Here is a 25,178-nt window from a genome sequence, read left to right on the forward strand (position 1 = left end):
TTTAAAGGTGACATTGAATCACTGGGACTATTTTATAAAAACTGTAAACATACATCATTTTAAATCAATGAAATCAAAGTCTTTAATCAAAGTGTTTGGTCAACGAGAACATCTGTGGATAAAAATAAAAACTCCACTCTAATCATTTATTTAAGATCATGGAATTGAGTGTTTTGACCTGCATTAGCAAAGAAACAACACTATTTTCAACCCCCCCCCCCCACACACACACACACACACACACACCCACACACACACACACACACTGACGCTTTCCGCTTAAAAAGCTGCTTGTTGTTCAGTTACAGCGCTGCAGCAGTCCTCTGAAGCTTTAGCACAGCTGTACGCCATATGTATCAAACAAAGCCAAGTCCAACAGTACACCACGCGTCTCCAGCTCTTAATCTGAATATCCCTCAGCCTACTCTTAGATTGCAAGTATTTCTCCCTCTCCCTCCCACCCTGCTCTCAGGCTTAAGGGGCAATATGGGCTGAATGCTGTGCGTTTGGCAGATGTTTAGTGACACTCATTTGTGTCTGTGTGCTTCAAGGGAGTGGATGTGTGTGTGTGTGTGTGTGGATGTGTGTGTGTGAGTCTGTTCTCAAGCCATCTGGACAGTTTAAATGGGAGTGTTGATATTAATCTGTTTAGCTGGATGGCAATAGGCAGGCATCGGGATAGAAATCACTCTTTATCATCCAGGGGATCAAAGGCGAATAAATGCAGCGCTGCCCCATGCAGATGATGTATGTGTGTGTGTGTGTGTGATCATATTTATCCTTGTGTATGTTTGTGTGTGCTGGATATTCTCGTACACATCCTTTGCTCTAGTATCTGAAAAATCAGAGGAACAGCTGGCATTATGTAGGCCCTGCCCCAGCCGGACCCCTGCCCTCCCTCCCCCTCCTCCTCCACGAGCTCCACCCGCTGTGTATACACCACAGGTCGGGAGGCGGAGGTGTGCGGATTACAGTGGGATTGCACATTCAAGCTCCAACCTCTAGTCTTTTCCAAACCGCCACCACCACCAGCACCACGTGCTCACCTCCCCACAACCCCCTCGCTCACGATGTGCTCAGTGTTACGGTCAGCACATCACCATCTGGACACATCCCTGACATATGGACAGCTGCTGGGAACCCGCAGGTCAGGCAGTCAGAGAGAAAGAGAAAGAGTGAGAAAGGTAAAGAAGGATGGTGCCAGTACAGAAAGAGACAAAGGCAGAAAAAGGAAAGAAAAGGAAGTGTCTGCTAATTCTCTTTTGTGTCATCATCTTGCAGAGCGTGGCGGGGACAGACTGAGTCCTGAGGTTGTGATGAGGACATCTACTGTACTTCACTTCCTCCTCTTTCCCTCCTTCTTTTTTCCTCTTTCAGACAATCTGTGTTTTCCTACTCTGCATTTATCCCCCCCTCCCTTTCAGACAGCTGGCAGATTCATCCTGGCATCAGGGCTGTCCAGACTTCCGCCTCCCGCACAGAGGATTTATAGACTCCTCTTGTCGCTTGGCATTCTGAAATACCTTAAAATAATTCATATATACCACGGTCCATCTGGAGTCTGCTTTTGTGTGCTCCCTTGTGTTAAAGAGAAGATTGCTTGTTACCTGTCAGGGGTTCTCCTCTTGCCGTGCTCGTTCATCTCCATCATGATCTCAGAGGAGTCGAGAGGCGAGCTGGCGTTGGCGTCCAGGAGAAGCTGCTCGTGTTGGGCCAGATACTGAGCTGGAGTCTGCTTGGCCAACCGGGCACAGTGCAGCAGCTCTCTCTGCAGCAGGGGCAGGTTTGCCTGCAGAGGTAAAAACAGACATCTCTGGATTAGGGATGGAATAAGTTGTTTGATTGAAGTGATGTAAATTTAGATAAGAGTGTTAAGTAGACGAGAGGTGAGCTAGAAACTCAACAGATAAAATAACAAAAGATTAGAGCGAGAGAAAAGAAGAAAGTGATAGATGGTGAGACAGGATGAGATAAGACAGGTCCCTTGACACCTTCCTCTGCCATGTGTCTCTCTTTCCCTCTTCAGGGTGGGCTTATGTATATATTGTGTGTGAGTATGTGTGTGTCAGTGCTGTCAAAGAGCTCTCTCAGAACTGTCTGCTTGATATGACGCAGCCATCGCTGCAATGTCCCAGATGTGGAGGATCATTGCACGCCAGGGGGTCTGACACACTCACTCACTCACTGCTTTCGATGGACATTCACAAGCACCTCCCCCCCTTTTCTGCACAGTACTACACTCTAACATCTTTAGTTACTAATACAGAAGCTCTATGTGTGTTTGGAAGCATGTGCTAAAGAAATGCATGCAAAAGCTGCACACTTGTCAACTTAATCCTCATGCTTTATCTACCTTACAACAAAAAAATTGCACAAGTGTTTACCTTTAGGAAAGGAATGACAAACGGTCTCAGGGGGAAGTTAGTGGCCTCGTGAAGTTTGGAGTGAAACTCTTCGATGGTGAGAGTGGAGTTCTGCAAAAAACAGGAAAACAATATATTAAACTTTAATACAGACGACCCAGAAGTTCAGATTTTTTATCCTTTTCATCAAACTTTACTTAATGTAGCAATATATTGTTTGTTTTGCAAGACAAGTATAATCTTTAGACGACCAAACTCTGAGGGACAGATGGATGTAGTTTAACCCTACATGGATATGATGAAAACATACCACCAGTCCGAGCACCAGGCTGCGCACCCTCTCCCCGATCTCAGGCGATATGTCGTTGCCAAACTGCTGCAGCGTGGTCAGGAAGCGCTTCAGCTTGCACAGTTGCCGGGCACCACAAGCTGGCGGGAGCTGCTGGTTTGAAAGCGAGGCGGTGGAGGACATCGCTGGCCCATTACTGAAGCCATTAGGAGTGGAGGGAGCACCGTTCAGTGATGTAGGAGAGTGGCTGCTCCCATTCAGCACTGCAGAGACACAGACAGAGGGAAGAGAAACATGAAGTGGGTCAGTAGTTAGGCCTCATGGACTTCTGACAGATCTGGGGGCATGGTGAGGGCAGCAGCAGTCACATCGTGCAAATAGAGACGGACCGTGTGGTCCAGATTATATATTAGTTAAGCCCACAGTAGACTCAAGTTTGCCTCCAGTCTGCGGTCTGTGATGCACAAAGTGACTTTAATGGTGCAATTTTGTGCAAGTTTTACAGAGTGCCGACTCTGAGTGTGTGTGTGTGTGTGTGTGTGTGTTCGCTTTAACTTCAGCTGTCTCACAAGTGGTACCATTTGACTCCCCCCCCTACAACCCCCCCCCTCCTCCCACCCTGTATCAGCCTATTCCACCCCGCTCCTCACCCTCTCCCCCTCACTCACTAGGATACAACTATAAGGGGAACTTGTTAAAGAGGTGCCAAAAATAGGCCAGCAGGCCTGTGTTACTTTTATTCCAATAGCAGGTGTGGAGCTAAATCTGGCTCTACACATGTCCACCAGCTGAAAGTAGATTTGCAGCTTTAAGGTTCAGAATAGACGCAGCATTCATACACACATATATCATCACTCACATATTCTTCCAAATGCAGGCACAAACAAAGTCACAATTACACAGAGCTGATAAACACACGTTTGACCTTTCCTCTGTTTTGATTTTTCATCAGAGCGAGATCACAGAAAGTGCTGGCTCAACTCTTTTTCTTCTAGTGTTTCTCATCAGAGGGTCACAATAATATAAAAATTAAATATGTGTTTGAACAATCCCAAAAAAAAAAGTTTGTTTTCTCTTTACCACACTTATTTTCTTTAAAACTTAAATCCAGTGATCCTCCCTGGAGTTGTTTGAATACTGATATTAAATATGTTTTGCTTCTGGTTGAAGTTTCTGCACAACATACACTACCAGTCAAAAGTTTGGAAACACCTTCTCATTCAAGGGTTTGTATTTATTTTAATTATTTGAAACACTGTAGATTAATACCAAAGACATCAAAACTATGAAAGAACATATATGGAATTATTTAATAAACAAAAAAGTGTTAAAAAAAAACAGAATATGTTTTATATTTTAGATTCTGTAAAGTAGCCCCCTTTTTCCTTCATGACAGTTTTGCACACTCTTGGTATTCTCTCAGTCTGCTTCATGAAGTGGTCTCCTGGAATGGTTTCTAATGAACATGAGCCTTGTCAAGAGTTCATTTGTAGAATGACTTGCCTTCTTTATGTGTTTGAGACCATCAGTTGTGTTGTTCAGAGGTAGGGTTAGTACACAATGGATAGCCCTGTTTGATTACTGTTGTAATCCATATTATGGCAAAACCAGATTATTTCATAGTTTTGATGTCTTCAGTATGAATCTACAATGTTGAAATTAATACAAATAAATAAAAACCATTGAATGAGAAGGTGTGTCCAAACTTTTGACTGGTAGTGTATATACGTGTTTCTATCATGGACTGTAGAAAACATGGACTTAGTCTCTGTGATGTCGCCCATTACCTTCTGAAGCAAATTTTCAAGCCTGCCAACAGCGGTCGCCACATTTGACATGCTTACATGCTAAGCAAGCAAGAGGTGAAGAGGTGAAGTTGAGGCGGGCCCTTAGCCTCCTCACTAACAGCTACATTGTGCACACCTGTCAGTCAAGTCAGCCATGTCCCTAATTAAACCAAACTAGAACCTTAAAAACTTCAAAAGTGCCTAACTTCTGTGTCTTGTGCAGACAGCCTCAAGTGGACACTCAAGGAACTACAGTTTCTAGCTCTTTCGTATCGGCTTCATATTTCAAGACTTAAGGCTTCTGCTTAGCTTCTAACATGCATATACATACATGTCTTTGTACTGTGATTTGTATGAACTTATACTTAAATTAAACTCAAGTATGCTATACATAGTGTATGAAATATCTGCACTTGTGCTGAAATGATGATATACTTTGACTACAGCAGTAAATACTTGTACTTACACTGGGCCCAGAATCTGAAGTATGATATGATTACACTGCAGAAACGTAGTCCTTTTACTATGTCTGCACTGTAACATCATCCCCTACATTCGTGCTTGTAAACAAGGCGATGTAAAGCTCAGTTGTTCAACAGAAAAAGTTCCTGAGGTTCCTTTTAGGCATGCTTGTAGCTCAGTCACAGGCCTGAACACATATGGACTAACTCATGTGATCCCGACAGGCAGCACTTGTGTTCTGGTTTTAGAGCGAGGGAGAGGTGCAAGGAGAGAGCCGCACTGCTGACCACCCGCCACAACAGGTGAAACAACATGGTCCTGTCATTGCTATATAGGGAAGAAAGTAGTCTACACACACTGCATCGCCACCCTGACTGATGTCCCCTGAACACACCACCACCACCAGCAGCACTGCCACCCAACCAACCAGCTGGTAAACAACACATACACACACATGTACACACACACACAATGCCACAGCCGCGCTCACACATGCGCTCAGAGACACTTGTCCCACTAGCAAGGGCAAAACACACACACACACACACACGCAGATATATGCTTGATGAGACACACACCTGACACACAAGTGACTTCAACACTTGTTCACCACAACAGGGAAGACACGCATATTTGGAATTTCTCTTCCTTTGCACAAGGGTATAAAATGTTCATGACGGCTGAACTGAAGGGACAAATGACGGTGTCCTACATATGGAGCTGCTTTTTTCTGTGAAATTCTTTACAGATTAATTATTTTTAAAGTTTCAGAAGGGTTTGTAAAAACCCTAAAACATAGTTAGTAAACAATAATTTAAAAAAAAGGGTTGAATTTAACATTTTGCACCAAATGAATCCCGGAATTGTTCTGAGTTCCTAGACTGGAATCAAATTCTAGACATCACAATCACAACATGTGACATTTGACTGAGTGCATGATCTTAATATGGGCTGAGATTTGTGCCACTAGAAAATGAAATTGAATAATTATATTGAATTTGAAAAGCATGATTTGAAATTGAAATTAAAGTTTTGAAACTGAATTTATTTGCTTTGAAATTGTATTTAACTCACTTGAAAATTCAACTCTCTATTTTACTTAAATTCAAAAATAAAAAATTCAATTTCAGTTTGCACAATTCAGATTCAGTTTCCCAATTCAATTTCAGTTCAGCGTGGCACAACAATTACGTCATCTACGTCCGCGAGGAAGAGTAATTGAGCACAGATTCACACAGCTCCTATTCACGTCTGCAAAAACTCCTTTACAGTCTGTGGCTTTACTCCTCAACTGAGCGGAGCAAGCTGAACTGGCGCCATTTCCATGATGTCCGAAGACCAGGGACTGAATAATCAGGTTTGCATTAAGCTTAAAATTATTCATATTTATCTTCATGTATAGGAAAAATGTAAGCCCTATCATTACTGTAGCTATTTGGGGTTAGTTATCAATATGGTACAGCATAGCTTCAGTCAATATGATAGGGATACCTATACATGAAGATAAATATGAATAATTTTAAGTTTAATGCAAACCTGATTATTCAGTCCCTGGTCTTAAAGACAAAATCACATCCGACCCAGACACGCCAGCTCCATAGAGAAGCATTGTTTTCAATAATGTGGATACTGCTCCTATACATAAATGTGGCTTTCCTCTCCAATGCTAAAGCAGAGTTAGAGCTCACACAGCTATGGTTCCACTGCACACACCAACATGCCTACCACTCTACTGTGTTTCTCACACCTGCCTGTTTGACTGCCTGCTGACACGGCTCATCAGCACAAAGAGATCATCTTAAATCAGAGAAATCATAAAGCTTAACAACTCGTATGTGTGGCTAAATAATTCATATATTTGTTTATAGATAAAGATAATAACAGAAGCTGTAGTTTCATACTACAAAGTAGAATAATTGTGTCATTTGAATCATGAGGAAGATTAAAAAAAAAAGGGTCTTACTTGATTTACTTGTAGTTGGGGTGAATGAAGCGTTGCGATTGGTTGCCTGGCTGACAGCCGGGGGTGGAGGAGGCATGGTGGGTGGGGTGGACCTGGGCTGGGTTTTCACATCCGCAGGTGAATCTGGCATTGTTCCAACCTTCTGCACTCTGCTACCTGTGATGTGAAAGAAGGAAAAAGAACAGAGATGGTCATCAAAATGAAGCTTCTGCATGAGTAAAAAAAAACACAAAATTCAAAGAGGAGACAGCTGGTTAAAGAGCAGGACTCTGACATTTTCACCTGGGAGCCATCGATTGTTTCCCTTAAACCAAAAGCCCCATAAAAAGAAGCAAAACAAATCAATGCAGGGAGTGGAAATGAATCCAAACTTGTATTGTGTCTCTCTTGTTGGAGATTCATGGGCCTGGGAGACATACAGTAACACCTGCTCACCCGCTCAGCTGCTGCTGACTGAAACCCCCCTTCACCTCCCTCTCTCCCTCTCTCCCTCTCTCCCCTTCACGTACACACACTCCATGTAGCTTTGACATCCCAATCAGTGCCCCTTCACTGTAACCTCCAACCCCAGACACACACACACACACACACACACAAAACACATGCACGCACATATTCCCATGCACACTCTCCCCGCCTGTCCCCTCTCGTCCCTTAGTTCAGACAGCCGCTTTGACAGCCAGTGACAAGTGCAGCTGGATCTGCTGCTGTCCGTCACCGCGTGGACCGGCTTTCAGCAGAGCTCCGTCCTGCTATCAGAAGCCTCACTGTCCTCTGCCAGACACCCTACCAGGACCAAACAAGGCAAGGCCGGGCTGTGTAGCATGAAGGAAATGGATGGTACAGCGCAGGGCACCAGGAGAAAACATGACACGAGGTGGATGTAGGGCGACCACAAGCATGTGTGACGACTGCTGCCTTACATTCTGAATCTGTGAGGCCTCATGAGGTCTAAACATGCAGTGTGTCTTTACCTCGTACCCACACCACATTAATACGCAGCAGGTCTATTATTTAGCAAGCTCAGGGTGTTGACTGTGTTTTTGTGTATGTGTCCGTCTGTCGGTGCAGCTGCTGGAACAAGATCTTTCTGCAATGCAAACCTGAGCTGAGGGTCTGATGACTTTTGCAGCCTGTGAGGAGATAGCTTTAGAGTCTGTGTACATGCATATCTGGAAGAGCGCAATAAATGTGCACTATGCAATGAAAAACAATGAAATCAATACGTAGCATGGTTTATATATTAGTGCAGTAATGTGTTTATCTCTGCTGTGGTACTAAACATCACTATTAGGTGTAGTCAACAAATGCATGCATAATGAGAGATGCCTCTTGAATGCTCCAGCCAAGTAGATTGTAGACTTTATGCAGGGTTCATGAATTTTCCTCTTGTCTATATATTTTTTTTCAGGGGTAAATAAAAACAAATTAACTCATTTTTTCTGTCAAAATAGAATAAAAGCAAAGAAAGGTGTCATAAATAGTCGTTTTTTCTACATTTATACTGCCGATGGTCAAAATAATCCCTTTTTTTTTCAACCGATTAAAACGCTTGTCATAGCAAAGATATTAAATCACTTTCAAATACTGTGTTTCTCATTTCCCTCTTCACGAACCATCCACGAATCCACTCTTTTCCTCCGATAAACTCCTGCCTCACTCTGCCCCCCGTCCTTGCTTTCGCCTATTTCTGAGAGAGCTTATGTTGACGCGTTCAACAGCTGGTGTCTGTATTTAAAGAGTGCCACTCTGGAGTGTGTTGCACGAGGGCCATTGACACACTGATCCTCAAGAACACGAGGGGCACTCCACTGTTTGCCCCATGCCTGACGCTCTGAACATAAACACACAAGGTTGTAGATAGAGGCAGATGGGGAAAGCTGATATAAATAGATGCAGCTTTTCTCTACAATAGAATCCTAAACACACAAACAAGCTCTCGGTGGCGCTGGATTGGTGGGCTGCTTCCTGTAGGGAGGCAGCCATATGTTTCTGGAAACCTCCTCTTTGATCAGATATATGCGCGACCATTTACAGTGAGTACTAAAGGACTAGAATACAATGGAAAAAAACCTTATATGCATAATTATAATAATGTATTGCATGATGCTTGCAGAATGCAAATAGTGCAAAACTATACATTCAGTAGAACGAGGAAGAACGTCTATGATTGCAACAACCTGAAACTTAAATAAAGAAAATGACAGTAGATGTGACAATGGCTATTTCAGCTGGACCTGTACCCACTCGTAATCCCAACACCAGAGGCCTGACATTAAATAAAAACACTCCCATGACTCTGTCTTTACTAAACAGCTATTTTTATCACTTCTTTAAGTGAAGTGGAGAGGAGGAAGAGAAGGAGAGGATAAGGGGGCTGTTCGGTCAGCCTGTGTGTCTGCTCCCACCGTGGGATTATAGACAGCTGTTTAATCTGACCAGCTACAGGGCCCAGGCACACACACACACACACACACTCACATACGCACCATGCTCTGGATTTCACTTTTAATACATTAGGAAGTCTGCTCGGTCTGCCAACCCATCTGTGGCCATTTGTGCTTCCATTGTGCTTTGTGCTGACACGCTCAAAACAAGAGGAGGAGAAAACGAGGGAGACTGGTGCACCAAGTAAAACAGACACTAAACACAAGGTCTGGACCACGCTGCTCTATTTATCCCCACAGGTTTTTATCTGGCTGTCTGAGTGGAGCCACTTTGTGATCAATACAGCTGAGAAGAGATATGCAGAGGATACAAATATGTTGCCAACACTCTCCACTGAATGTAACGCAGATATAAAATGATAAGTTGCAATCATTCCCTTCTCCACCGCCGCTCTTTGCTTTCTCTCTGTGTTTCTCTGACTCTCTGAACAGCTGTTTGTCTGCACATTTGACGTAATTGGGGCTAAAAGATTGCTCACCAAAGAAACAGTATGCAGCCAGAGCTCTAAATATGTTCTCTGTCTTCTACTCTCCCCTTGTGCCATGATGAAACAAGATGAAAAACAATTCACAGAGAGACACACCAAACCGCAGATCATGTGCTGTGCGACCCACACACCCACACACACAAATGCTTCAGTGGTTTGTCAAACTTTCTGAAGCCGTTTTAACGTCTCATTATCGATTTAAAGACATATGCCTTCGCTCAAGCCCTTAAAATAAACACACACTCATATACAAATAAATACCATCATGTAATGACAAGCCATTAGAACGCGATTCAGATGCACGTTGGTCTCATTGCACATTGACATGTCCGTGTGCTGACTGTGTGCATCCCTTAGTGTGTGTGTGTGTGTGTGTGTGTGTGTGTGTGTGTGTGTGTGTGTGTGTGTGTGTGAGATACAGCTGCAACTTATTAGCTTCAGCTAACCACTGCAGAACAGTCCCCTTAAATTCCCCTCAGTCTATTCAATCTCTGGCTCTCCACAGAGACTCTCCTCAGTGACCACATAGCCTTAAAACTCTCTCCCTCTCTCTGTCTCTCGCTCCTTACATCCCTCCCTCCCCTCCCTCCCTCTCTCCCTCGCACTGTAATTCCCCCAGTCTCCAGGAATGCTGTTGTTTTTAATTTCTCCCAGCTGCTCTGGCTGGCTGCCCGGCCGCCTGCCTTCCCACATCTGTTCCCTATCAGGCCGCTGAGGAGTCCACACAAACAGAGCCTGAGCCCCTGGCCCCCAGCCTCCCACCAGGCCTTCATATCAAAACATGGGGATTGCAGATCTGTACCCTGGACTTGGGATTTGAGGCTGCAGCACCCATAGCAACATCCACTTTTATACATCCCGTCTGAATAACATTCAAGAGAAAGAGACGGCTGACGTCAGGAGAGCAATCTGCCTTTGACCTAGAGCAATCTACAAAACATCAGTTTTTCCTCCTGTGGGCCTGATACCTCCATATTTTGCGATACAGGTTGTCATCAGCGTGAAGTCTGAACTTGGTCACAGGTAAAATGGGATTGTGAGTGTGTGTGTGTTTGTGTCAGCAGGCTGCCTCTGCAGACAGATCGCAGACTCCACTTCATCTTGAGCTGATTTAGAGTTCAGAGGCTTTAAAGCTCTCACTAATGACAGGGTGGGAGACAGGCCTATGCAGTGCTTGCACACACACACACACACATGCACAGATGTACCCACACATGCTTACAAAGTTTGCTGGATGCAAATGCTCATGCTGCGGACACAAACACATATTTTCCCCTATGTTACTTGAGAGTCCCTGTGATAGAACACATGCAGCGCCGGCTGAACAAACACGTTGAACAAAAAAACACAAACAGGGGATGAAGGGAGGTGGAGAAGTTTTCCTTATTAAGCACTGACAAAAGCCGTGCTGACTTTGATCAGATTACCACGAGCAATCAATGACTGTACTCTGGTTTTAAACTGGCAGGAAACACAAGGCTAACTTGAGGACAAGCAGGGGGGAGAGGGCGGATTAAAGACAGCGTATGCTGAGCCAGAGGTGCTAAGGGTAGAGGAGTTGTACTTCTGCCTCTCAGAGCTGCAGGGATCCTGTCACACAGTGCTTCTATCTGTGAAAGCTGTTATTGATGTAATTGTATTGAAGTTCTAGCGACCATCTGTTCTCCTCTGGGAGGGCCTGGCTCCTCTCGTCGGCAGTGAAGTGGTTATGTGCAGCATATCACTGCTGCCGACGTGCTCGCAGAGAAAAAACTTCCTTTTCAGATTTTCCCAACGGCTGCTAATAAAATCCAGATGCTAGACTGGAGCTGTTTCTGCTTCGCTCGCTCACCGCTCCCTCCTCCTCCTCCTTCTCCATCTTCTGTCCTTCTACATCTCTTCTCCTCCTCCTCCTCCTCCCTCTCCCCTGTCTCTCTACATTGCTAATCATTTATTTTGCTCTTTTCATCTGCCTCTCCTCTTTTCACTCCCTTAACCATCCATCCATTGCCTCCTTCTTCCTCTGTAGCCACTAACCCAGAGCCATTCCTAAATAAAGGAAAGTATTTGTGACATTCAGCCGAGGCGGCTCTGCCAAGAACAACTCCCCGGCTAGCCAGACACATCTGGAGTGTGTTAGGACTGCACTGGGCACTAGTACCAACACCGGCTATCCCACCACACATGCACACACACACACATACACACACAAGGGTAACAAATTCTGGATACTACGAATTAGATTGCATACAATTTCCCAATGAAGAGCTTGTTGTTTTGAAAACTGTAATCCAGGTTCCTCGCCAGACAGCCGGCAGCTGTGTGTATGAATCCTCTGTTGTACTTCCTCAGCAGCAGGAGAGGAAAACACACTTTTGTTCATAATTGTGCAAACACATGACTACTTGCATGTACTTTCAGTCTGCATGTGATCTACATTGGAGTGCATGCATGTGTTTTGTGCATCTTGAGTCTGTGTATGTCTCTGTGTGTATGTCTGTGTGTGGCTCCAGGGTCTCTGTGTGAGAGGAGTTGAACACCTGAACATCAATAACTGTCATGTGGGCCACCTGGGACCCCACAGCCAGCTTGCACCATGGGCACACAGCCATCACCAGCACAGCTGCCACAGAGAGAGGGGAGGGAAACAGAGACAGAGACAGAGAGACAGAGAGAGAGAGAGAGAGAGAGAGAGAGAGAGCGAGAGCCAGAGCGAGAGAGACGGGGGAGGAAGTAGGAGACAAGAAAGACACACACACACACACACACACACACACGCATGCACGGCTATAAGAGGAGGTGACTGCACATATACATCTGGGAACAGGTCAGAGAGACAGAGAGGCAGACAGACGTGAGCAGAGAGAAGGATTTACATGAAGCTTCTGCTCTGCATGATAACTCCTTTGTTCCCTCTTGTCTACATCTTCCTCCTCGTCCTGTCAGCAATGTGCTTCATTTTGCCAGCTGAGAGCTCATCCTCAGGCTGCCATGCTTAAACTTCAAATCAGACTATCTTCCTCTTTCAGATGAGCCCGGCAAGTGGGCTCCATCAGACATGTCATAATCTGCCTTTATATCCAGTTAACTGGTGATAGACTGGGGATAAACGGAGACTCAAATCTTACAAGGCCTGGCTGAAAAATCCTTCCACTCATCACTCATCACTTTTTGGTGAATGCCCATTTTTGTGATTTTTTTTTTTTGTAACATTTTTGAGCACTTTTGTCTTTATTTGATGGGACAGCTGAAGAGAGACTGGATACATGTGGAGCAGAGAGCGGGGGAAGACATGCAGACAAAAGGCCGAGGATGGGAGTCTAACCCACAACGAGTGACAAGAGGGGTGCAAATGTTGACCATTGAGGGATTTAAAGTGTCACAGAATAGAAGTAGTATCTGAAAGTGTTTATAGTCCGCTTCCTCATGAATAAAGGTTATGGAGTAAAGATATCTGACCTCACTAATCCCTCCTAGTGTTGCTAAATTTCAAACCGAAGCTGAACCTGAGATTAAAATCAGTATTGCAATTAATTGGCTCTGTTTAAGATCCATCCCTCTTTCAGCTTAAAATAACTTATCTACTTGCAACACTTTGCATGCATGCTTGCACGTCTGACTGACACACCGAGAGAGCGGGGGAGAGGGAGGGAGAGGGAGGCGTTTCTGAATGAACAGCATTTGAAAACATCCACACCTGTTTGGTTTTAAAGTTCTGCTGTGTGACCTGAATATAACAGACGTCAACGAAACATCTGGTCCTGGTCAGGCAGCAGAACTCTCATATTAGATCCAAACAATGAACGACTGTATGATGAATTCAATTGAGTTGACTGTCTTTATCGTCCAGCCGTTACAACTACAAATAACCTTTACTAAGTCCGGAAAGATCCATTTATAAAGCGATGCACAGAGAAATGTTAGAATAACGCCTGCTAGCTGACAGAGGATGTTTACAATAAATGCACTTCCATAAATACACTCCCTGATCCAAACACCTGCAGCCTCACCCAGCACCAATTAGCTCATCAGGCTTTTAATTACTCCGTTAATTGCATACAGGCAGCATGAAGGGCAGCCTGGGAATAGGGCAAGGGGGGCCTCAGGAGGACCCAGCCTGACAAGCCTGACAAACAAAGAAGAGCTTTTCCACCAACAGCCACGACGAGAGCGAAGGAGAGAGAGCGGGCGGCTCTGGAGGCTGGGAGGAGAAGCAAGACGGGAGACGACGGCTCCAAAAGCCTCATCAGCACAGCAGCAGAGTGACATCACTTCCTGCTGGGAACTGTTCTCGAGACTGTGATCTGAGTGATGAAAGAGGCTGGGGAAAGCAGAAACATGAAGGAGTAGCAGTTGAGGGAAGAAAAAAAAAACATGTGAAGAGAGTTATGGTACATCTGTGAGCAGCTTCGCTACATCTGGATTAGTTCATACTGGTCGTAGGAGGGAGGCGGGCGGGGGGGAGAGAGGAGAAAGCGTGGGAATGTCCCGCTGTTAAGTTTAGGACTTGTTGGCTTATTGTATTTGTGGGAGAGTTAGGCTGGAGTCTCCGCAGAGTGACCTGTCTGTCACAGAGCTCAGCGATAACACAAACATCCTCTTAATCTGAACAGCACACCAAAACACAAAGCAGACATGAGAAACTGTTTGCTTTCACATGCGGTATTCCACATTTCTTCTTGCAAATCTCTTTATCTATTGATCACGTCAGGCTGTCCACCTGTCTGTCTCTCCCTCAGAGCAGATGTCCTCCCTCTGTTTTCTTCCAGGAGCGCTGTTTGAGGAGGTGTATCCAGGAAACAGTGGCCGGCGCTCACTTCCTGTGTGACAGGTGTGCGATGGAGGCCTGACAGCTGCTGTCCTGCTCTCTCTTTCCCCTCTCTGTATTCCTGTTTCTCCCTCTTTCCAGCCAGCTGCAGCCAGAGAGCAGCTCTGTTTGTTCTTACGTCACTGCTACTGCTGCTGCCTGCTGATTTATGGAGCACAAAAGACTTAGATTTGACCCTGGCAACACACACACTGTCACACACTCTTCAGTAACAGCAGCATCTCTGTGTGTGCTCCTCATAAACCTGACTCTTCACATGTATATATGAATCACGCTGCTTATTTTCCTCTCCCTCCTATGCTTTGTGCGCTGTTAAAAACCTGACACTGAGCTGTCACTTACAGCTAAGATAGGAAAACAAAAAGCAGATTAGTCTTTTTCCTGCTTGTTGTCGTGTATTTCATTTAATTTCAGTGTTAAATGTCTGCTCCATCACTATGGAGCTGTCAGAGCTGACAACACTGTCTGTAGCCTGAACTGCTCCCCACAGCCTGCCAGCGATCTCATGCCTCTTCATTTGGCCCGCAGGCACAGCAACAATAGCTCCTGACATTAGCCAGGCATGGGCAGGGTGTTCTGTATTATCCTGCAGGACCCCATAGGTTTCACACGTACACACACGTTGACACACACAAAACACAGGGAGAGGAAGGTGAGGAGGGGTAAGGGGAGAGGAGGGGAGGTGGGGGGGACATTCATGTGACAGGTTAGAGAGAAGCTTTGACAGTTTCTCCATTTAGCCCACAGCCAGCCTCATGCTGGAAGCTGCTGAAATAAATACCAGCTCCTCCTCTGGGACATGAGCCGACTGCAGGACGCCGCCACAGAAACAGAGCGAGCGGGCGCAGAAAGAGGGCGACTGCGGTGCCAATAACACAGTGTTTATGTGAGCTAATTGGCAAATTGAGATGACCCGCTGTCATGAGAAGTTAGCTGATGGCAAACAGGGGCAGCTTGTAGTGACAGTGGTGCCCTTTTCTGAAACATAAGAAGTTTGACGGACAATATAAGGAAAATTTTAATAGTTTACTGCATTAACAGTGTCAAATATTAAAACCCTAATGCCTTGTGTTTGACCTTTTTTTTCTTTACATCCTCAATCTTTCAAGCTTCTCACATTAAGGATTGCTTTATGATTGTGTGTGTTGGTCTTCCTTCAATCTATCAATCTTTATTCATATAGCACCAAATCACAATAAATGTTATCTCAGGTCTAGACTGTACTCTACGTTCTATTATTAACAAAGACCCAACATCAAGGCAGGATAAGATCCAGTCCCATCTTACAGACAGGACTCAGTCTGATCTCATCTTAATCCACCATGAGCAGAGAACTTTGCAGCATTTAGCAAGTTACAGTGGCAAGGACAAACTTCCTTTAACAGGCAGAAACCTCCAGCAGGACCAGACTCATGTTAGACACACATCTGCTGAGACCGAGTTGGAGAGAGGGATAGAGGGAGATTTAGATTCCTTGTCAGCACATGGACTAAAACACTGGCGTATCCTTATTTATAAGTCTATCTTAAATCTGCTTCTTTCATACCTTCTCATGTTCACCAAGCAGAAGAGTACAGGGACTTCCCATCCCAGGACCTTTTCTTACATTCGTGTCAAAGGTCAGACCTGAGATGGGTGCAAGGTTTTTAGATTTACAGAAAGAGCTGAACCTGAATGAACATGTGTCATCTTCTTCCTCGTCCTTGTAAATAAGATATATGTTTTATTGAAGAATTTTCTAGCCTTTATTGGATAGGAAAACTGGAGAGAGGCAGGAAATGTGGGGAGCAGAGAGAGGGGGAAGACATGCAGCAAACGGTCGAGGTCAGGAGTCGAATCTGCGACCGCTGCGACAAGGACTGTAGCCTCTGTACACAGTAGGGATGGGCAATGATTTTCGAATATTCAAATATTCGTTCACTTATTAAAAATCAAATAGTTACTTTGAATATTTTCTCATTTTAAAAGTACAATTTTTCACCGTGTTCACCGGTGCCTGGTTGTAATACAGTATTTCCACCAGACGGTGGCTACAGAGCGTCTTAAAGAGGGAACTGAGCATGGGCTGTAAAATGTAAACACACACTCCATGCCGCGTCACAAAGACACTGACATTAAGGTTGAGACAGACGCTGTCAGTGCCCGTTACTAGCAGCACCTCGTCCTGCTGCTGGTTATCGTGACTGCCACACAAACGGACTGTTAGTGGGACAGGTGTGTGTGTGTGTGTGTGTGTGTGTGTGTGTGTGTGTGTGTGTGTGTGTGTGTATGTCAGAATCAGAATCAGCTTTATTGTCCAGGTATGTGTGTGGGGGTTTGATTATTCGATAATCGTGGAATAGATGCCAATGATTAACGAATAGTATTTTTGCTTGAAATTCCCATCCCTTGTGCATGAGGCACACGCTTAGACCGCTAGGCCATCGGCGCCCAGTTATTGAAGAGTTTAACAAAATGATAACAATCCTGTTTGTGTTAAAGTACGGATGCATGTAGAAACCTTTCTCTTCTTGTGGTCAGAAACCTTCAATTACAGCTTGTACACATGTTGGTGACGAGTGAAATGTCAGGTGATAACTGTTTCTGCTAACCTTTGACATATCAAGAACTCTGACTTCATCTCTCTGAAGCTAAAACGCCCGTCTCCTGGTGAAATGAGCTCTTTACACATGCAGTATTTTTATCTGGAGGAGGTAAAGTTTGTCTGAATGTGTGTGTGCGTGTGTGTGTGTGTAGAGACAGTGAGGCAGAGGAAGGAAGGCTGGAGCCGAGATTAAGGTCTGCGCAGCTAACTGGTAACACACAACGGCACTCAGCGGCTCAGCCTCCCATTTGAAGAGAGACGGAACCATCTGTGTGGCACAGGATCTGTTTCCAGGAGATAACAGCTTTTTTAATTTCACAAATACTGTACACGGAGAGAGAGAGAGAAAGAGTGAGAGGGACGTGCCTTCCTCTCCAATCTCAGCCTGTGTGCTTGTCGCTAGCAGCACTTCCCCAGACGTCCAGAGAGGACTGATTCGTTGTGGAGACCTTAATAACGTCAATCTGTGTTCCTTTGTACTTGTTTTCCCCGCCTGTGATAAAAACCCTCGGTGTCAGGCACGAGGAAAGGGAGGGATTCATTATATCAGGTAGCATTGGCGATAGGAACTTCCCATTTTCTATGTTGACCTGTCCGTTTGGTCTGATTAACGCACAGCTCAGCACTACTGTAGATTAGCCCAGCTGTTTCCTGTGTCTGACTCGGATCTGAACACACTTCCTACCATGAAGGAGAAGGAAGGTGCTGCTGGGATAACGGGGCAGGGAGGAGAGGAGGGGTGAGAACGAGGTCAGGGGTCAGCTGGCAAGTGGGGGAAGTAAAAGGTGAGGAGGGAGAGCAGGAGGTGAAGCAGGCACAAGACAAGGAAGGGAGGAGGAGGAAGCTTTTTTCTCTCAATCTCTAGATGTCAGCATCCGGCGATGTTGTGACACTTGTTCGAGGTTGCTTTTACGAGTGAGCGTTTCTGTGCGATGATGGGAAATGTGCCGTCTTTTCAAATGCATAATTGAGGATTCAATTTGTCAGAGCTGTATACGTCGAAGTAATGAAGAGGCAATTCAACAAATAATTTCCAGATAAGCTCAGGCGTAAATGGTGAGTTTTCACCCCTGAGAATCAGGAAGGTAGGGGAGCAGAGAGCACTTTACCTGCTTGGCATGCAGGGTCGCAAGAGAGGAGTCGCTCCAAGGTTCCAGAGGAGTCAAAGTCACGTAAAGGAATTATGATGATGTGTGTTTCTACATGTTTATCTTGGGAATGAGAGGAAATGTGCACATGTAGGGAATCAAACAGGGAAAAGAGAGAAAGAGTGATATTTTTTTCCCCCCCTTTTTTTTCAAGTTATATTTTTGGGCTTTCGTGCCTTTACGATAGGACAGCTGAAGAGAGACAGGAAATGTGGGGAGCAGAGAGGGGGGAAGACATGCAGGACATGGTCGCGGCCGGGAGTTGACCAGCGACCTCTGCGAAGAGGACTATAGCCTCCGTATGTTGGGTGCTTAGACCAGGGGTTCCCAAAGTGTGGGTCGGGACCCCCTGGGGGGTCACAAGACACACATGTAGGGTAGTGACATGTCTTCCAGAATGTTTTACATATTATGATAAAAAAAAATATCTACAAAAATAGTAGCTAAACTTGAAATAAAACCTTGAAAATAGAAAATGTAATGAGTTTTCTTCCTTTCTTTTTTGCCAGATGACTCCTAAGTTTAGTGAACAGGTAATTATCAAAAGCACGAGTAGCAGAGGGTCAATTCATAACGGCACAGGAAACACAGCCACATGCTCATATAGGTAGGCTAATTTTCTGCATACCAGCTAAATGAAGCCACATTAAATCATTTTGAGGGACAGTGGGGGGGTCGCGGGCTGAAAAGTTTGGGAACCCCTGGCTTAGACCACTAGGCCACCAGCACCCCCAAAGAGTGAGTGGTATTTAAAACGAACACACACACACACATTCAGGGTTTTTACTTGGCTTCCACCCTCCGCTCTGCTCCCACGCTGTGGCGTCAGCAGGCCGCCCATCCAGCAAGTGTGTTTCTCATTCCATCAGATGTTGGGAAGCTGTTTGCTTCTCCGCTCTACTCTCTGACATTCTCCATCTCCCCCGAGAGGCTGGGCAGCCTTGTCACAGTAATGTCAAACACATGTGGAACAGAGCCGGCAAGCGCACACACACAGTACACACACACACACACACACAGAAACTCACATACAGTCACACACAGAGGAGGACGGAGGATGGAGCAGAAGGCAGCCAGAACCACACTGGTCTTTCCCACTGTGTATTAGGATAAACAGCAGTGAAACCATAGAGATTAAGGAAGGGGAAAGTCACTTCATCACTCCCTCCATCACTCTCTCGCCTTATATTCACATAAAAACAGAAATTCAGACACTTTGAACTCACTTTAACTTTACAGTGACTACACTTCATTCGCCTCCAAAGCCACAGAAATACTGACGAAGCATCCAAACTGTAATAACCCTCGTAACTCATCAAACACAAACACATCTCTGTCTCCTCTCTTTAAAAAAGGGAAATTAGCAGTCTGCCATGTTTTGCTTCATCATGAAAACACAGTCATGAGGGTGGGAACGGTATAAACCCTCAACAATTATGGCTTCCTCAGTTTCAGCAGAGTTTATACTACAGTAGTTATTTCCTTTAACCTTTGACTCTTATTTTGAAAATATCTGTATCTATTTGAGGCTGCGTTTGTATCTACCATCAGCGAATCAGATAAAAAGAGACAGTTTAAGAAAAAATCACTTAAAATCAAAATATTAGACATATACACTACCAGCAGAAAGTTTGGACACACCTTCTCATTCAATGGTTTTTATTAATTTGTATTAATTTCAACATTGTAGATTAATACTGAAGACATCAAAACGATGAAATAATCTAGTTTTAACATAATATGGATTACAACAGTAGCCAAATAGAGCTATCCATTGTGTACTAACCCTACCTCTGAACAACCCAACTGATGGTCTCAAACACATTAAGAAGGCAAGTCATTCTACAAAGGAACCCTTGACAAGGCTCATGTTCATTAGGAACCATTCCAGGAGACCACTTCATGAAGCAGACTGAGAGAATACCAAAAGTGTGCAAAGCTGTCATGAAGGAAAAAGGGGGCTACTTTACAGAATATAAAATATAAATCATATTCTGGTTTGTTTAACACTTTTTTGTGAATTAAATAATTCCATATATGTTCTTTCATAGTTTGATGTCTTTGGTATTAATCTACAGTGTTTCAAATAATTAAAATAAATTCAAACTCTTGAATGAGAAGGTGTTTCCAATATATTATTTCACTCCACGAACATAAGCTTGCACTAAAGGACAGTGAGGAAGTCTCTCACACACAAACATTAGAATAAACAGCCTACACAAACAATGTGCTGTTAGCAATGTTGCAACTTAGAGGAGTTTCCCCAGATGAGGAGTCATCATCAGACATCTGACTGCATCAAAAGAAGAAATCTGCTTCCCTAAATTGTACATTTGTCTTCAAACTAGCTCTTCTCAGTTTTTCTTTTCAGAGTCCTGTTCAGTTTGACATCTCAAACTGAACAGGACTCTCAGCTAACAAGCTCTCAATGCAGCTCTCAGCTAACAGCGGCTCACCTGATATTGATTTTAAGGTTTTGCTTTTTGTGTTCTAAAGCTCTCAATGGTCTGGCCCCACCCTATATAACTGACCTCCTGAGCCCTTACAAAACCTCCAGGCCTCTGATGTCTTCTAAGATGGGTCTACTGGCAGTTCCCTGGTCAAAATATAAACTGAAGGGCGACCACGCTTTTAGTGTAAATGCCACGCGTCTTTGGAACAGCCTCCCCTCCTCAATCAGGACCACCCCCCTCTGTTGACTCTTTTAAGACTCGCCTCAAAGCACACTTTTATATTTTAGCATTTGAGTCCTCTAGCCCTGAATAGGTTTCAATTCCCAATATAATATTTATTGATTGATTTAAATGTATTGTACAGCACTTTGGTCAGCTTCTGTTGTGTTTTTAAATGTGCTTTATAAATAAATTTGACTTGACTTGATATCAGATAAAACGCGGTATGCAGACTCAAAAAGAGGCCTTATACACACATGCACACATTCAAACACAGCCCTGATGACTGGGGCTTGACCAGCTCGTGATGACCCAGGTGTGTGTGCGTGTGTGTCTCTGTGTGTGCGTTGTGCTGACCACCTGACCAGCTCGCTGTGCACTTGCAGCTCCACCACCGCCCACCCGAGGCCATCTGCTCTGCTCATTAATTAGGAGCCAGCCAGTTTCACCTGCACGGCCCACATTTAGATCACAATAATTACCACACACACGCACACACACACTCAACAAGCCCACACTCTCATACAGTAAACATGCAAGCTGTACCCAGATCAGGTGTAGACGGTCTTTATACCTGCACCTGGTAACACACACACACACACACACACACACACTGAGAGATTGACGTGATGAAAAACAGGAAGGACTTGCACCATCTCCTGCAGCTCCTCTTGGATGTGACTCGCTGATAAACTATTGTGTTAAACGAAACACGAAGAGTACAGAAAATATTGTTCTTCTGATATCTTTGAGGTAAAACATTAGTGCCTGGGATGGCAGTGATGGATCATAGAGTAATAAAACAAGAAAGACAAGGGGAGTACGTCAGAGTAAGTGGTTCTTCTATTTCTCAATTTTTAGAATAACAAACTGGACAAGTTTAACTGATTGAATAAATGTAGAGAAGATTTGTTGACGTTGCATAGTGAGCGGGCTGAGTCTTCAAATTAAAATTGCTGCATAGGATTTCTGTTCATACACATATTCTTGTTGAGTTATTACTTTTATCATTTGTTTGAAATAAAGATATCAATCTTCAGAAGAAGTCCTGCTTTCTATTTTGAAGTCACGTGGTCTATTTCCGTCAATATATGAGATAGAATACATCCCATTCATGCACCTGTGGTCTATATGTAGTGGATAAACACTCTGAGGTCATAATGAATGGCCTGCCTTTTAAGAGAGAGCTACTTAATGATGAAGAGGGGGACATCTGCCTGAGCGTGCGGCCGGCTGGGCCCGGCTGAGTGATGAAGGCAGAGAGGAAGAGATGCCCGTTTGTGGTGGTGGTGATGGAGGTATAATGTGCGGTGAGGCAGGGTGTGTGCACTGCGGTTTCACCTCTGCAACCTCCCGTCCATTGTTCGAGACTATTATCAACTGTTCAATTATTCAGATGATATTTACCAGGGCCAATTATACAGGGCCACGTCCTGCAGAGAAAATGGCCTGAGTGTTTTACTGTTGCACTCACCGGCGGAAGAGAGCGCTGCTGAGGCTGTTCAAGTGAGGGGGGAGAACCTCTGGCAGGACTTGTTCCTCTCAGGGAGTGTCCCCCACAGTCACCAGGGTCAGAATAAATCCTCCACCATGATCCAACCTTTGTAAATCAATTTTTTCGCTGTGTTTATTTTCTGCAGTTACCATAGCATTTCTGTTAAACACTTCCTCTACATCCTTCTTTAATGCCTCTACAAGTTTGTATCTCCACAGGAACACCCTGCACCCTGACTGCTCTCTTAAATTCTCTTTTGTCTCTTCATACAAAAGCAGATTCTGATTCTGGTGGCACACATCAAAAAGTAGACTTGAGTGGATGGTTATTGGAGTTCAGTTCAGGGTAAAGGTCTGGATGTATCACTTCACACACACATCATAGGTCCAGGTGAAGAGCCTGAAGATTTAGAGTCATCATTTTGTGCAACATCACTTTGATGTGCAGCACAGGCTGATGGGGCAAACACATGAACCCCCTACCTCTCTCTCTTTACCTCCCTCTAATTCACTTTAAAGTAACAAAGGAAGTACATAAAAAGATAAGAGTGCATATATTCGATTGACACATCGCATAGTCTCACTGTTGGTATCTTTTCTCTAATATACCTTCTTGCATTGCCCAAATGAAAAAATTAAAACATGGAACAACTCCCAGGACCAGCTGTGCATGCATATCTTCACCTCTACTATAACCAACAACTACATTAGAATAAAAAAGTGCTTTACCACTGATAGGGAATGCAGTGTTTTATCTCTGGAGACAACTTAAAATGCAGAAAAACGAATTAAGAGAGGTCAAAATAAAAGATAGCAAAACTAGCACATTGAAGGAAAGAGAGGAGCAGGGACTGCACAGAAGGCTGGTTTGTGTTTCTCTCACCCTCTGCTCTAACAGAGCTGCAAACATCATGTTGATATTAAATCACTCTAACCCGAAACATTTTCTCCCATTACCAGAAATGTTCTTCGAATGATCTGGAACCACATGTGGGCTCCTTCAAGTCTAAAATAAGGAAACAATTTCCACCAATAACAAATCAAATGTCTCCCCATGCTTCGCTCGAGTTTGCAGGTTGTACTTACTTTGTGAAGGTCGGGGTCAGGCTGAGGTAATAGTAGGGGTGATAATCCACACCGAATGGTTTCTGTCAGAGGTTTTATATCGTCTCAATCCTCATCATTTGGGAAAACAAAACAGTAAAGCCTTATTTGCTGTAGAGCCGAAACTATTTAGGTGTTATTTTTAATGTGTGTTTGAGAGGAAAGAGGATCTGCAGCCAGTCTGACAAAAGAAAATGTTTAACTTTCCTTTGGGAGTTCACAAAGGGTTATGACTCTCCGGGTTTAATAAATTATGAGGTATTTCTTTTCTCAGTTATATCGAAAAGGAAGAAACACAAATTTGAATCCTCACGCACATGAATGTCTTTGGTTTTTGCGGTCCGTGTTTTTTCTTTTCTTTTAAAGCAAACAGCTTCTGATGGAGGCGATGATGTGAGGAAAAATCACAACTTGTCCCAGTCATGTATATCCGCTCTCTTGCTCCTGTGAACCATCTCAGACTGAGAAAATAAAAGAGGAAGAAAATGGAGTTTTAAATGCAAAGCGTCCTTTCAGTTCAGTTTAAAACTATGAACCGTTTTTTTATTTTGTTGCTGTAAAGTCCACAAGTGCTCGCGTAAAAACGCAAAATATCACGACGCGGGGTCCTCCTGTCTGCGTCTGTTATTCCTCCAACTTTAAACCCTCTAGTTCATAGTTCAGCCACAGTCCTCGCTGTCACGAACAACTCATTATACATCCAGGGAAATAAATTCGCTTCCCTTTTCTGGTTTGAAAACACAGTTTCTGCTCAGCCTGAGGACTCTCCACGTTTCTCTGTATACGGTCCTTCTCCTCTCCCTCCGACGCGCCGCCGATCCTCCGCCGACTTGCCTCCTTCACAGGCTGCGAGAAAAAAAGAAGGTTCACCTCTCCCGGAGTAATTATCAGTTAGCTGGTCTTATTTTAGGATTTCTTTTTCCAGCCAGAGAATAATTTCGGGGTTTTCAGACTAGTTGTTTTGTCTTCAGTGATGAGTGGAGCGTATGGGCCCACTGTGCGCAGTAACCGCGGCTCTCTCCTCCTCCTCCTCTCTCTCTGTCCTCGCTGTAGCCTTCTGTCTGCGTTTTAAACACCATCTGGAGCTCCTAACCTCTCTCTCTCTCTCTCTCCTCTCTCTCTCTCTCTCTCTCTCTCTCTCTCTCTCTCTCTCTCTCTCTCTCTCTCTCTCTCTCTCTCTCTCTCTCTCTCTCTCTCTCTCTCTCGGGTACCATCAGAGGCAGGGGATCTGGCAGCTATTGTACAGGAATCCTCTCTAAATTGAAGAAGATCCAAATAAAACCCCAATTTTATAGAAACAAATACAGCCACTTGTGAATGAATATAAATATACAGCTCCATATTTCATAAACAATATTTGTGATTAAGAGTTCAAATGTTGCTACTTTTACGCATGCGCAGAAACGTACATCAGATGTAGAAATTCCATTAGTGTATGTTTTGAAAAGTCCAGTCTAAAACATATCTTGTCCTTTCTACTTAATCAGAAGCCAAAAGCATCAAATGAAAAGGCGTTCAGTGAGACTGTGCTGCAGTACCGCTGTCTGCCCGTGGGGGCCGCTGTTTCCTC

The 25,178-nt window shown here is 44.3% G+C and overlaps 1 protein-coding gene across 1 annotated transcript in view; it reads right to left on the minus strand.

Moving 5' to 3' along the window:
* The window catches only part of cbfa2t3 (CBFA2/RUNX1 partner transcriptional co-repressor 3), a 37,513-nt gene extending 12,842 nt beyond the window's left edge, over window positions 1–24,671 (minus strand). Inside the window, exons 1-5 of the mRNA XM_034679466.1 lie at window positions 23,591–24,671; window positions 6,865–7,020; window positions 2,674–2,915; window positions 2,385–2,474; window positions 1,608–1,789 (exon numbers count right to left, since the gene is read on the minus strand). Coding sequence (XP_034535357.1) covers window positions 1,608–1,789; window positions 2,385–2,474; window positions 2,674–2,915; window positions 6,865–6,994 — 644 coding nt within the window. The 5' untranslated portion in view covers window positions 6,995–7,020; window positions 23,591–24,671. The remainder of the gene's footprint in view (window positions 1–1,607; window positions 1,790–2,384; window positions 2,475–2,673; window positions 2,916–6,864; window positions 7,021–23,590) is intronic.
* Window positions 24,672–25,178: the final 507 nt, after the last annotated feature.

The sequence above is a fragment of the Notolabrus celidotus genome, chromosome 3, assembly GCF_009762535.1.
Source record: "Notolabrus celidotus isolate fNotCel1 chromosome 3, fNotCel1.pri, whole genome shotgun sequence".
Classification (NCBI taxonomy): domain Eukaryota; kingdom Metazoa; phylum Chordata; class Actinopteri; order Labriformes; family Labridae; genus Notolabrus; species Notolabrus celidotus.